Source organism: Laetiporus sulphureus, assembly GCF_001632365.1.
Source record: "Laetiporus sulphureus 93-53 unplaced genomic scaffold LAESUscaffold_17, whole genome shotgun sequence".
Taxonomy (NCBI): domain Eukaryota; kingdom Fungi; phylum Basidiomycota; class Agaricomycetes; order Polyporales; family Laetiporaceae; genus Laetiporus; species Laetiporus sulphureus.
In genome coordinates this window covers 213,359-225,439 of record NW_024468526.1, presented here as the reverse complement: position 1 = coordinate 225,439, position 12,081 = coordinate 213,359, and the positions used below count along the sequence as shown (strand labels likewise).

Sequence of the window (12,081 nt, the reverse complement as noted above, 5' to 3'; positions counted from 1 at the left end):
TCAGAGGACAGCCAATAAACCCGGGCTCATCTCGGATGCTGAACGATCAACTCGTTGACAACTGCATGTCCACCTTGCTCACACTTCGGCAAGTAAGAAGCGAGGACGAACATAATTTGCAGAGAACGTGGGGAGAAAGTGACACCCAAGGTAAAAAGAGGTAACAGGACCGACGGATGCAAGAGCAGTATCCAGGATACAATGGTATGCGATACAGCCTGAGATGGTCCGCATAGCTATGATTCGGGTCCGATAAGTGTGCTAAGCTTGTAGAAGAATACGCGTATCCTAATTTGGCATCCAATGGATGAGTTACGTTGTAATGGGAGCCCTAGGACGACGATTTTCCTCTGACAATACTGAGACTGGAGGTGTCATTAAGATGACAGAAGTGAACACTGCAGATGATTGAGTGGTGGGAGCGGAGGGCGTCCTAATCGTATGAGATGGTGCTGTGCCTCCGTGCTGGATGATAAACTTCCTCAGCGTATCCAGACCAGCAGAAGGTTGTTTTGGCATATCTACGTGTCCCGATAAACACGACAGCCACAAAATAAAGGTCGGAAAGACATACCCTCGAGCATGAGGTCAATCCCATGTTCCGGCCGTCTGCCTCGCCGTCTAAAGCATGCCCATCTCCGCACGTATATGATGGTCAGCACGACTATGGTTAGCAATACTACGCTGCCAATCGTGATGCCAACGGATAGAGGTATTTCGGGACTCGAGGAGGAACGGTGGGGGACTTCGCTAGCAGTAGCTTGGCTTGCAGGTGACGTCGTATTCGTCTCTTCACTGCTCAAAAAACCTGTATATTGCAAGTAGTTGAAGCAAAAGAATGTGTTTTCTTTGGTTGTCGTAATGTTAACGATGTGCTCGCTGGACGGCAGGATAGGTGAAGTGTAAAATGACTCGGGAGGTGAGAAGTGTTCGGACGTTGTGACATTGACGGGGTCCTTGTCGTCCAGCACAAAGATGGCGCTCATCTGCTCTGTTCCGACGGTCCCGTATACAGCGATAAATGTTCCTATGGTATGCCATTTGAGCGTTACACACGGCAACACCTTTCGGACAGAAGATCACACCATTGAAGTTGAAGTGTAAAGACGAACCAGCCCCACTGGTAGATGATCCGTTTGCGCATCCGGAATACTCCCATGCATTTTTCGGAGTATACTCGAGGCGAGGGTCACTGAAGCTGACCGTGAAGAGTGACATCTACTGCGATGCTAGTGTTATATGAGACTATAGCGTTTCAGCCTTTGAGCGTATCAGTCACTTCGCGCTGAATTCAGAGGCTGTCTTACCTATTGGAGATTTATATCTCGACACCAAGCATCGCAGATGCAATCAAGGAGGAGGAGCAAGAGTTAGCTAGGCTCGCGAAATCGGTCTTTCATATACCGAACCATTGATGTCGTGCCGCACGCCAGGGATCTGTGGTCGATCATTCGCGTTCGGGTCCGGGTTCTGGGAAAGAAGTTATAAGCCGCGAATCGTTATCGATGAACGGAGAGACAGCGCTGAAACGAACCATATTACACAGAATCTGCGTCTCCATCTTGAAACATCGAACATGTCCCTGGGGGCGATGATGGAGTCGGGCAGCGATACTCTATTCGTGCAGCAAAGGGGCCGATAAGCCTCATACCATCGAAGGGCTACTTGTGCTGGGCAGACCTACCTCCAGCATGTGCGGCTCTGTGAGTGCTGTTATATTCGGTTCACGAAGGATGAAATATGCACCTGCCATCAGATATCTACAGGAGACATACTCATGTAAAAGATCATGATGGAGGAGTCCGTCGTAGCCGAGATCTTTGATGTGCTGTCAGTGAAGCCGCTTGAGGGCATCAAAGATCTAGTCTACGAAGGCTGTACCCGCGTTACGATCAAGATTATCTAGCTGAGTTTAGAAAGATCCCTACGTATAACAGCCTGTCTGGCGGGTGTCACAGCAGCGAAGCAGTGTACGCCCATAGGGAAGCAAACCACAATCACCAAGGAGCAGCAGATAAGCGCTGTAAAGAATGAAAGGTGGACAGCCACGATGCATGACGACAATGTGATGGCGACAACATGCATGAGGTATATTATTAGTCCACTATTACAGCAAGCTTAAGGAGGTACGGTACTATTTTTTTTATTCAGGAGGACGAGGCGCTGTCAGCGATGTGGAATCGGAGTGGTCCACGAGGAATGCGGCAGTAATCATCGATGAAAGTGACAGCATGATTGAACTCGCCATGAGAACGATGTACCGCGCGGATGATACACCTGTCAGCAGGGACACCACCACGAACACATTGAGAGGGACACGGAAGAGGGATGACAACTATGACATATCAGTGGATGAATTTTTGCCTCGAGCGCGGAACCCTGATGAACGTACAGTTGCACGATGTTCGTTGGATATCAGCGTCCCGCGCAGCATGCCCTGCACCGGATAGTACATGCCAACGCATGCTTCGAAGATGCAGAACGCCCAGAACCGCACATGTTCGTCTTTGCTCTTGATGCTCGCTGCAAGCGCTAATGCACCCACCGCGCACACGAGAGAGCTCAGTTTCGCATGAAGAACAAGAGAGCTATCTCCATGCATCTCAGGGTCCGTGGTTGAGTGAAGGGAAACGATGGATGTGTATAAGAGGGATCCGACCATCATAGCGACCATGAAGGAGGAGAATATATAGCCCAGAGGCAGCGGATTGTACGGCAAAGCAACTTCTTGCATGGCTGGCACCCAGTTGAAGACAAAAAGATACATTGAGCCTTCGAAACACGTCTGGGTTAGGCCAATCACTAAGAGCGGCGGTTCTGATGGCACACATCAGCTTGTTTGAATGGTCATGGTCAGGATCTCCCGGTACTGACCGCTCCGGACTATCTTCCACGCTTGGCCCAATCGTCTCAGTTGGAGCGGATCTGACGTCGCAGCATCTGTTCCGCCGCCGCTACCGTAGTTCTCCGTCCACGTCCCTTTGATGACGATCCACCCGAGAACAAGCAGGACGCCACTAGCCACAAATGGGGTTGCGAATGATCCCGTCATGCCGACCAGTTCGTTACTTGCCACACCTGCGGCAGCGGCAACGAAGCCGTTTACGAGAGAAGCACGTCCCAAGATACCCGAGAGATCAGTCTGCGGGAGTGCCAGCGAGGTCGAGGCGGATATCAGCCATGATTCAAAGGCTGAATAGAGGATGGAGGTGGAAAACCCTCCTAGCAAACGACCGGCAAATAGAACAGGAAGATACGGGAAGAGGATGCAGACACAGGAAAATGCGTATGTCACGCAGAACACTAGACAGATTTTCCGGCGACCACTGAGAGTACGATTAGAGTGAGCAGACAACAAAAGCAACCTAGATACCTACTGCTGGTCAGCCAAGACGCCCACTACTGGGGCCATGAGCCCTGCGGACATGAAACCCGTAACGAAGAACGCTGCTACTAGGCGTTCCGGGAAGGCATATTGCTCCTTGTACAGCGAGTAGATGTATGGACCTTGTAGCCAGTCCGCGCCTTCAAATAGAATCGGAGTCAACCTTCCACAGCTCCAGCATTCGGCTCGTATGAAATGTTCACTTGCCCATAACGATAGCATATACAATCAAGTACTGCCTGGTGAGCGTAGACAGGACATGGCCTGATCCGCTAGTGGCGGCGGTAGACGTGACATGATGCCCATCTTCCTCCTCGAGCTCAGCTTTTGGGTTTGCTCGTCGTTTCGATAAGTGTCGTTCAACAAGCAGGGAGACGAGGCAGAACGAGACAAGACATATCAGCTGGAGTTCATAAAACGAGCGAGGCATTCCGGAGGGTCGTAGGCAACTTTGAGCAGGTCGACTCGAACAGCAAACTGACAGTGCTCCAGTCTCAGCAACGTTGCGGACCAGCTATCAGTCGATGTTGGTGGTTTGTGCTGTCGCGGTCCGGGTTGCGAGCCGTTCATCGCCAGCGTGTAGGTTTGCGGTTGCAAGGTGGCTCACGCCAAGCGCACATCCCGCAGATTTTTATGCACGAGACCAACAAAAACATGTCCCTCGTAACGCCCTTGATTGAAATGCGCCATCGAAAGCGCAAACTAATTGTTCCTACTTGATCAGCCAGCAGACGCAGAAATCACACCATCGGTACTCTAAAGCGTGCAGAACATGGGAGGTAAAATTTCTTTCCGCATGCCAAAGTATAAATACAGCCAACGCATTCACGAAACTCGTCAATTTGTCTGAGCTCCTACCGCCTGTAGTCCAAAAATTAGTGAACACTTTCGAATTCGGAAGCAATACGAGCACGTACCAAGCGCTTGAGATGCTCCATAAAGACCTGCAAGCTGACATCGTCCGTGAAGATCGCCTGTCCTGTGGCCCCAGATGCAGCCTGGCCATACATGCCCGTAGACATATGCGTGGTCGAGGGATTCAATTTGGACAGGAGGAACCGTGCTTGACTACCATTCTGGTCGCAAACGATATAACGAGGAATAGGGAAGCGGTCCACGAGGAGATCCTACACAACAAGCAATGGGCAGTCAGCGGACATATCTTAAAATCAGCTGTTGAACGCACTTGAGCATCAGCTACAGGTGCCTCGAGAAGCTCCTTGAAATTCTCGTAACCCTCCTGGTCCTGGTAGCCGGCCTTGCGCCATTGGGCAATCGTCTCTCCGTGGAAGATGAGGATGTGGAAGAACGTGTCGAGTAGCAGGATGACATCTGGCTTGATCGAGACGCTGTCAAGGAGGACGGGCTGCGATGGCTGGTCGAAAGTGTATGACATGAGGGTCGGCTGGATCATGATCAAGGAGTTGTTGACATCCTCTTCATTGAGTATATGTCTGGCGTGCGGGTCAAGATTGATGAAACGCGCCAGAAGACTAGTGAAGTGCACACCTATAGAATGCCGTCTCATCCGGACTGTTGTTAAACACTTGCAAGAACTGGCTCCTTCGCAGGTGGAACATAAACTGAGGGTAAATGCTGAAGTTATCCGACAACCTGAAACTCGTTGGATCCTCCTTCCTATAATCCGCGAACTTCTGGCACAGACGGATGAGCATGCGGTCAAGCCAACGAAGCACATCCGGCGAGTCGTCGATCTCTGCCTTAAACACCGCGATGCGCGCCATGAGCACCGCTGCCGCCTCCTGGTCAAACGACGCCGCGATGCTCGGCGAGCCCGCCTCGGCAAAGTTCCGGGCGATCGTCGTCACACGCAAGCGCTGCTGGCCCGAGGAGTGCTGATAGTGCGTCACAAACTGGATCAGCCCGCGCGAGCCCGGCTGGAGCGGCTGCCCAGCGGGTGTCACCACCTCGAAATAGATGGCTTCCGCGGTGCTTGGGGTGATGGAGTTGATCTTCCATGCGGACGTCTGGCCGATACCGATCTCCGTCTCGCCCACGCATGCGGACTTCTTCCCTGCAGAGATGGCATGGCCGATCAGCCCAGACACCCTCAGTTCTTTCGTGGTCTGACAGTTATGTCAGTCCACAATGATCGTCTCATCAGCATCTGTAGAACCCACCTGCACATCGAATGTTGCATTAAAGCCCATTTCAAGATTACCTTGATCATCCTTGTTGAACATCCGCAAGAAGCTCTGTTTGAAGATGGACGTCGCGAAGGAGTCCGACAGCACGATCACGCCGTTCGTCGAGTTGGTCAACGACTTCATCTCGAGCAGACCAACTTGATCCAGACACCCAGCAAACAGGTCAACGATGTGGCCGTTGTTAGATACGCGCTTGGCCAACGCTTCATAGAACTACACTGACGTCAGGACGCGCATATACAAAGGTACGGACGATGCTGACCTTCATAGCACGCTTGAAGTGCTTCGCGGAGTCACGATCAATGTCGTGATGAGAACGAATAGGCTCCTTCAGCTCATTGCTAACCACCATACCATGACCCTCGGTCGCAGGTCCACCTGCAAAAAGCATAATCCTAGCGCCTGTGTTCGGGAACGTCGTCTACGCAGCAAAGGATCGGTCAAGTTATGTTTTTGCACGACTGCAGGATCGCTCACCTCCAGCAACCCGACTGCAACGCAGAGCGCGACACCAGTAGAGCGCAACGGACGCTTGTCGTTCGCGACGGGCCACGGGTCACGCGTGAGCCCCTCCAGGATTCCGGTGAGCTGGAACTCGCACTGCTGCACGGGCAACAGGAAGCGTGCCGCACCGAATGCCTGCATTGGCTGGCCTGGACGCGGTGCAGCGCGGTTTGTGGAGCTCAGCCCGAGCATGTCCTGGATCTGCTTCGGCGAATACTCCTTGCCGCCGCGGAACACGTAGGACTTGTTGCACTCGGCGTAACCCAGCTCATGGACTTGGGCCTGTGACATGTCTTGGCAAGATGAGAATGCAAGTGGAGGAATTTACACACCATTGTGCCGTATGTGATGAGACCGACCAGCGCATAGGGCGGGATAAGACTCAGGCCGACCACCAGCGCATCGCGTAGCGCCTTGAGGTCCTCCTCCACTTCCAAGCAAGTGTCGACAACAAATAGGAAAATCGGAGGAACCTGAGCGGGGCGGGACAGCGTGTACTCTATGGTGGTATATTTTGGGAGTAATTCGGCAGGTAGGTTCGTGTTGGAGATGTCTTTATAGTGAGGAGGGAACGCGTTGCGCTGCAGACAGAAGGGGCAGATCCATAGTTTTCCGCGAATATCGATTTGGCTGCGTGGCATTGATCATCGAATACTTGGAGCTATAGATATCGCGGCAGCACGCACCAGTATGGATTGAGGACAGCGCGACATGGTGGTTTACAGGTGACGGGCTCATACAGCACTGGGGGAAGGTCTTCACGTTGCTTCAACGGAGTGTATAAGGCGGAAATGGGCACCACCGTGCGAGTTGCCTCTATTCTCGAAGACGGCCAGACATTCCAGGAAAGTCGCACACCTGGACGGGGGTGTGTGACGTTGTAGCTCATCTACGCGTTGGACTCCGAATGAAACTCACCGTCACGTTCCTCAACATCCTCGAAGTTCAGCATCGCGAGTCTTCTCCAGACGGCTGCACCGTTAGACGAATAGTTTCTGTAATGACCTGGATAGTGTCGCGCAACGTGGTATGTGTGCAAGTGTTTGTACCTGGTGGCGCGTCCGAAGGTCTCGAATTGATGCGCCGTCCACGATCACCAGAACGTTGCACACAAAATAACGAGATGAAACTTCTCAGCGTTCCCCAGAAAACACGTCGCGGTCAACTGTGTGTCTGGATACTTTGGAAAGCCTGCCAGATTGAGCATACATGCCACGTGTATACTGAACGCCAAACAAGCGCCGAACGCGTCGCGTTCTTGATCGACTCGCTCAGGCCACTTCATTTCCACTATTTTGCAACATCGTCCTAGATAACTCGCGTTCTGTAACAGACATGTCTTTCAGAGCATTCCAACGCTCCTTGCGACCACTGGCGTACGGTCTCGGCTACCTGGGTGCTACCTCAATCCGATACTACTCGACCGCGTTCGTGCTACGAACGCCTCCACCCTCCGCTCCCCGGGAAGTGCCCACCCCACTAGTCTTCGTCTCCTCAAGCAAATGGGATCCGCGCTCGCAACAGGGGTGAGCGGCCGCTCTAGTGCTGCGTTTTGGTCTCGCGGGTTCACTCGACATCAAGGATGCGCTCGTTTGCTGCCATGTTTGCCGAACGAGGATTTACTTGTCTTGAAGTTGACCTCGCCCCTCCCGAGGACCGTACAACCTCGGAGGCGCTCATGCAGCATTTTGAGGACGGTGAGCGTTCACTATCGCCTCCCTTACCTCGTTCGAACACGATAGCAAACGGCTTTGTCCATTCGCGGTTACAAAATCGGTGTGTTACATTAGGTCTACATTTACACGCATCTCATCATGGCAAATTGATCAATCCGTGACATGTCTCTCACTCATGCACTCTGCATGCGATCCTCGAGACGATACGCCCATCGACCATGAGAACCCGTCACTGACCCACCTTTAGAGCTCTCCTCCCACATCCACCTAACCGCCATCCCCTTCCCTCCTATCATCCTCGCCCGCGAGTCCGGCGCCCTCATCGCCCAGACATACATCTCCTCCCACCCCGCTTCCGGACTGCTCCTCATATCCCCACCCTCCTCCAACGCCGCCCTCTCCTCTCCCACTCCCACAACCACAACGAGTCCGCTTCTACCCGGTCCCCTTCGCGAGTTTGACTTTGAGCCAAAGTTTCCTTGTGCGATCTTATGCTCCGAGGAGGAAATACCAGAGATGGAGAAAAACAGGCTGTGGCAAGACCCCGGGGTGGACAAGCTCATTGTGCGAGATCGGGAGGGTATGGACGGGCAGGATGGGTTCGTGAAGATCGAGCAGTGGCTAGACGAAATTGGCGTATAAGATCATTATTACTTGTACAGTTAACACGAATGAAGCGGTACGTTACAGAATGTGAGATGATACATTACGAAGTGCAAGTCCCAACATATACACGCTGCCGCGGGGAAGCTATCAGCTCAGCAGAAACTACTCATACAACGTCCCCTCCCAAGATATTTTCTGATCGTACCACTGTCCCCCGCTCTTCAAAGCAAATCGAATTGCTCAACCTCCCCCCACTCCCGATGCCCCAACCCAAAAGCCCCCTCCCCCTCCTTCCTTACCCGCTCTCGTTCCATCCCTCGCTCATCCGACCCATCATGCACACCCACCGGTACAACAACGTCCATCGCAAACGCCACAATCTCCGGAGGCGGCGGCGTCCCCGGGCCCTCGCCCTCGCCCTCCCCATCGCTGGAGCTCTCCGCATCGTGATGCTGCGCCGGGCTCAGCGTCGGCGTATCCACCTCTCCTTCAGCCCGTTCTTCGTCCACGGCTCGCTCGACGACCTCTCCGATCGAGGGTACCCGCCGCTTGGGAGGACCTCCCACCGGCGTCGGCGTCGGCTCGCGCGGGGACTCCAGGTTCGGCAGGGCTGAAGGCGGCGACGGCGGGAGCGGCCTCAGATACGGGCTTGGCTCTGAACTCGACTCTTCCGATATCTTCTGCTGCTCTCCTTCAGCTGCTTTCTGCTGTTCCTCGACCTCGGCCACGGCTTGTACCTCAGGCTCAGATACACCGATGCTCAACACAATATCAACCTCCTCAGAGGACTCCGACCCGGCTGCAGACGCAGATTCGGAGGGCGCCTCGATGATTGGCTCCAGTGGCGTCACTTGCACTACCTCCTCCTCCTGGGTCTCAACGATCGCTTGCCGAGCCCGCTTGGGTTCCTCGCCCTCGAGGATGTCCACCTCGGCCGTCGGCACCGCCTCCACAACCTCAACGAACACCTGTCCGATCTGTGGCTCCTGCTCAGATGGGAGGATGACAACCGTCGCGGTCGCACCGTCCGTTGCCATTGTCTCCTCGAGTTCAGGCTGGGGTTCGACTTGCATCCTCTTTTGACCTTCCTCCTCTCCCACACCCCGCACCTCCACCACCGGCTCACCCCCACCTTCCACGCCCACATCCTCCTCCTCCTCCCCCATCTCAGGCTGCGCCTCCATCTGCTCTCCCTCCATGAACAAAGGCTCCCCGTTGATGTCCTCGACCCGAATCATCGGCACTCCGACGTCTCCCTCGGGCTCCAGCACTCGCTCCCGCATCCGCGGAAGCCGCTCTCCGTCTTCCTCTACTCCCATGCGCTCCCCACCCGCGTCCATGTCCGCGGGCACAATGCACGGGCCTGCCCGACCGTCCACCGCGTCCACCGGCTCCACTTCTGCTGCGTGCTCTTCGGTCAGTTCAGCGTTCTCAGAAGCGGAGATGCCAGACCTCTCGGGTTCAGATCCAGCCGGATCGTCAGAAGCCTTTGCCCGCTCACGCTCGCGCTGGGCATACGCCTCCCACACCGTCCTCACTCCCTTCTCCACGCCCTCCGCCTCGCGTTCGACCTCCCGCGCGAGCAGCTTTCTCGTCTCCCTCACCTCGCGGTCGCCCCGGCTCTCCACCGCGTCCAGCGCGCTCAGCACGCGACTCAGCGCCTCGAGATACCCGTGCACCGGTGCGTTGTCCGGGGTGTATGCGAGCTCGGGACGCGCGGGCTTCTTCTCTTCCTGTTCCTCCTCTCCCATGCCCTCTTTAGTGCACGACGCGCGTGCGGCAGAGACGGCAGTGGAATCGACGGGCACGCTGACGTGCGGCGCCTGCGCGAGAGACGTGGTCGGCGTCGGCGTCACCGCGCTTGCTGTGGTCTCTCCTTCCTTTTTCTCGGGCGGGGCAACCACGAAGTCGAGATGCGATGGGAAGCTAAAGCCCGCGCGCACTTTCTCGAATCGTGCGCGCTCCTCTCCGATCGTCTTGAGAGCGTTATACCGGCGATAGAGGTTCTGGATCATTGACACTGCCGCTTCCTCCTCGGGAGTGTATGTTGGCTGTGGTTCAGGTTTAGGTTGAGTGGGCTTGGGCGACTCTGCGGGCTTGGGAGAAGGCGCGTATGGTGAACCGGGAGATTTTGCCTGCGCTCGTGGCGAGGGCATCGGCACGGGGACACGCCCATGCTTGGCGGACGCTGGCGGGGGAGGCGACGGCTGCGAGGTGGGTGACTCGAGACTTGACGGTTGGCCATAGATATGTCGTGAAGGCACGGAAGAAGAGCGCACTCCGGAAACGTTTACGCCTACGTTCGGATACACAGGAGCCCGCGTGGGTTGAGAGGGAGGCACCTGTCGTTGCTTGGGTGAGACGGTTTGAGCGCGAAAGGTTGGGCGACCCGTGCGTGGCTGCAGTAGAAGACGTCAGAGATGCGGTAAAAAGGTGAAACTGCGGGTTGACTCACCGCTTCTTCTTCTTCTTCTTCGCCAAGGTCCATCCCAGGCCAGATAGTACGGAGGAAGGGGTACGCGTCGAATGCACCCTGGGTCGGGCGCTGCGGCGCCTTGCGACGGCGGCTCCACTCGTCCTCCTCCCGCTGTCTGAGTAGCTGTCTCAGCTGTTCCTCCTGCTCGAGCCTGCGACGCTCCTGCTCGAGAGCCTTTCTCTCCTCCTCGAGCTTGCGCCTCTCCTGCTCACGCTCGACCTCCTCCCTCATACGCTGCTCCTCCCTTTCCCTCTCTCTTTGTCTCTCCCTCTCCCGCTCGAGTGTCTGTCGACGCTGCTCTCCCATCATCGCGCGGCGTCCGCGCAACTCCGGGTAGGGGCTGATGCCGCCGTAGTCGTAGAGCCCATTGAGAGCGCCGAGCCCGCCGTCGTACGCATCGTGGTCCTCGTAGTCAATGTCATAGCCGGGCTCGACGTAAGTTGGGCGAGGCGAGAAGTAAGGGGCTCTGCTCTGGCGGGCGTGAGCGGCGGCGGCACGCTGACGTGCTTCTTCCTGGGCACGCCGTGCGGCAATAAGCTGCTCGCGAGCTGCGCGCTCGTCAGCAAGGGCACGAAGGTACTCGGCGTCGGCGTCGTGATAGGAGGGCCGAGCACCATAAGAATTTCCTGAAGGATAGGGTGGTGAATACGCGCCGTAAGGGTTGTGGCCGAACATTGTCAGTTGGCTAGATTATCGGCGAGTACGGATGTGAAGTGTGCAGTAAATTCGCAAAGTTGGTTTGGTGTTGATGCATATATGCGCAAACGGGAGCGGGAGTGTTCGGGCGAATTCGACGTTGCGCTCCCTCGGGTTTGTTCGAGAACGCTCGCGAGGCCACGGCAAAGGCGATGACGTCGTGGTGTAATGCATGAGCGCTTTCTGGAACCAATACGCGTTCGTCCGTGCCGAGCACTTCAGGGTGGAGCTCGTAATCAAGTCAAGGTCTGGACCTAAGATCGAGGCATAATCGCTTGTAGACACCGGGCCATTGCAGGTTCCACACATGCATTTCCGGAGCCCAGATCACCGCGTGGCTTGCGTGTTGCGATTTCACTATCCGTCTCAGGCTTTACGCTCGAACGATCCAGTCACTCAGAGATGAAAACACTCATGCTCGCTGTCCTGGCAGAACGGACAATGTCAGTGTCAAAGGGTAATCATAACGCTACTGCATACGTCAACCGCCAATCAAAGGGCACGTGTAAGGCATCACCGTCGTATACAGCAACATTCAAGCTAAGGAGGAAAAGAGTGTATCACTCGGCA

General features: G+C 55.3%; 5 protein-coding genes across 5 annotated transcripts; 1 reads left to right on the top strand and 4 right to left on the bottom strand.

The window, feature by feature from the left end:
* Positions 1–98: 98 nt before the first annotated feature.
* On the bottom strand, positions 99–1,610 carry LAESUDRAFT_725345 (uncharacterized protein). The gene is made up of 5 exons (XM_040908805.1): positions 1,535–1,610; positions 1,308–1,470; positions 1,086–1,260; positions 575–1,027; positions 99–521 (listed from the first exon to the last, which is right to left on the bottom strand). The coding sequence occupies exons 3-5, from the start codon at positions 1,216–1,218 to the stop codon at positions 313–315; spliced, it is 795 nt and encodes a 264-aa protein (XP_040764758.1). The 5' UTR covers positions 1,219–1,260; positions 1,308–1,470; positions 1,535–1,610; the 3' UTR covers positions 99–312.
* A 272-nt stretch (positions 1,611–1,882) lies between these two features.
* Positions 1,883–3,988, bottom strand: LAESUDRAFT_743064 (DUF791-domain-containing protein). Its single transcript, XM_040911233.1, has 5 exons — positions 3,593–3,988; positions 3,378–3,525; positions 2,875–3,326; positions 2,393–2,817; positions 1,883–2,335 (listed from the first exon to the last, which is right to left on the bottom strand). The coding sequence occupies exons 1-5, from the start codon at positions 3,813–3,815 to the stop codon at positions 2,144–2,146; spliced, it is 1,440 nt and encodes a 479-aa protein (XP_040764757.1). The 5' UTR covers positions 3,816–3,988; the 3' UTR covers positions 1,883–2,143.
* A 55-nt stretch (positions 3,989–4,043) lies between these two features.
* LAESUDRAFT_678525 (uncharacterized protein) lies at positions 4,044–7,009 on the bottom strand (the record flags this gene model as incomplete). Its single annotated transcript, XM_040905683.1, has 10 exons — positions 4,044–4,246; positions 4,303–4,512; positions 4,572–4,839; positions 4,895–5,472; positions 5,527–5,766; positions 5,816–5,974; positions 6,031–6,339; positions 6,390–6,687; positions 6,744–6,915; positions 6,976–7,009. The coding sequence occupies 10 exons, from the start codon at positions 7,007–7,009 to the stop codon at positions 4,223–4,225; spliced, it is 2,292 nt and encodes a 763-aa protein (XP_040764756.1). The 3' UTR covers positions 4,044–4,222.
* Positions 7,010–7,392: 383 nt separating this feature from the next.
* LAESUDRAFT_652041 (uncharacterized protein) lies at positions 7,393–8,375 on the top strand (the record flags this gene model as incomplete). The annotated part of the gene is made up of 3 exons (XM_040904329.1): positions 7,393–7,583; positions 7,639–7,754; positions 7,957–8,375. 3 exons carry the CDS (start codon positions 7,393–7,395, stop codon positions 8,373–8,375), a joined length of 726 nt encoding a protein of 241 aa, XP_040764755.1.
* Positions 8,376–8,560: 185 nt separating this feature from the next.
* On the bottom strand, positions 8,561–11,490 carry LAESUDRAFT_758832 (uncharacterized protein; the record flags this gene model as incomplete). The annotated part of the gene is made up of 2 exons (XM_040912504.1): positions 8,561–10,738; positions 10,795–11,490. 2 exons carry the CDS (start codon positions 11,488–11,490, stop codon positions 8,561–8,563), a joined length of 2,874 nt encoding a protein of 957 aa, XP_040764754.1.
* Positions 11,491–12,081: the final 591 nt, after the last annotated feature.

Bases quoted from the DNA above. Each gene is read 5' to 3' on its own strand.
- LAESUDRAFT_743064 (XM_040911233.1), bottom strand. From the start codon at position 3,815: ATGCCTCGCTCGTTTTATGAACTCCAGCTGATATGTCTTGTCTCGTTC. The intron at 3,327-3,377 runs GTAGGTATCTAG...TCGTACTCTCAG, and splicing joins GGCGTCTTGGCTGACCAGCA to TGGTCGCCGGAAAATCTGTC. The intron at 2,336-2,392 runs GTACGTTCATCA...GATATGTCATAG, and splicing joins CCAACGAACATCGTGCAACT to TTGTCATCCCTCTTCCGTGT.
- LAESUDRAFT_725345 (XM_040908805.1), bottom strand. From the start codon at position 1,218: ATGTCACTCTTCACGGTCAGCTTCAGTGACCCTCGCCTCGAGTATACT. The intron at 1,028-1,085 runs GTGTGATCTTCT...GGCATACCATAG, and splicing joins TTTACACTTCAACTTCAATG to GAACATTTATCGCTGTATAC. The intron at 522-574 runs GTATGTCTTTCC...CGGGACACGTAG, and splicing joins GATTGACCTCATGCTCGAGG to ATATGCCAAAACAACCTTCT.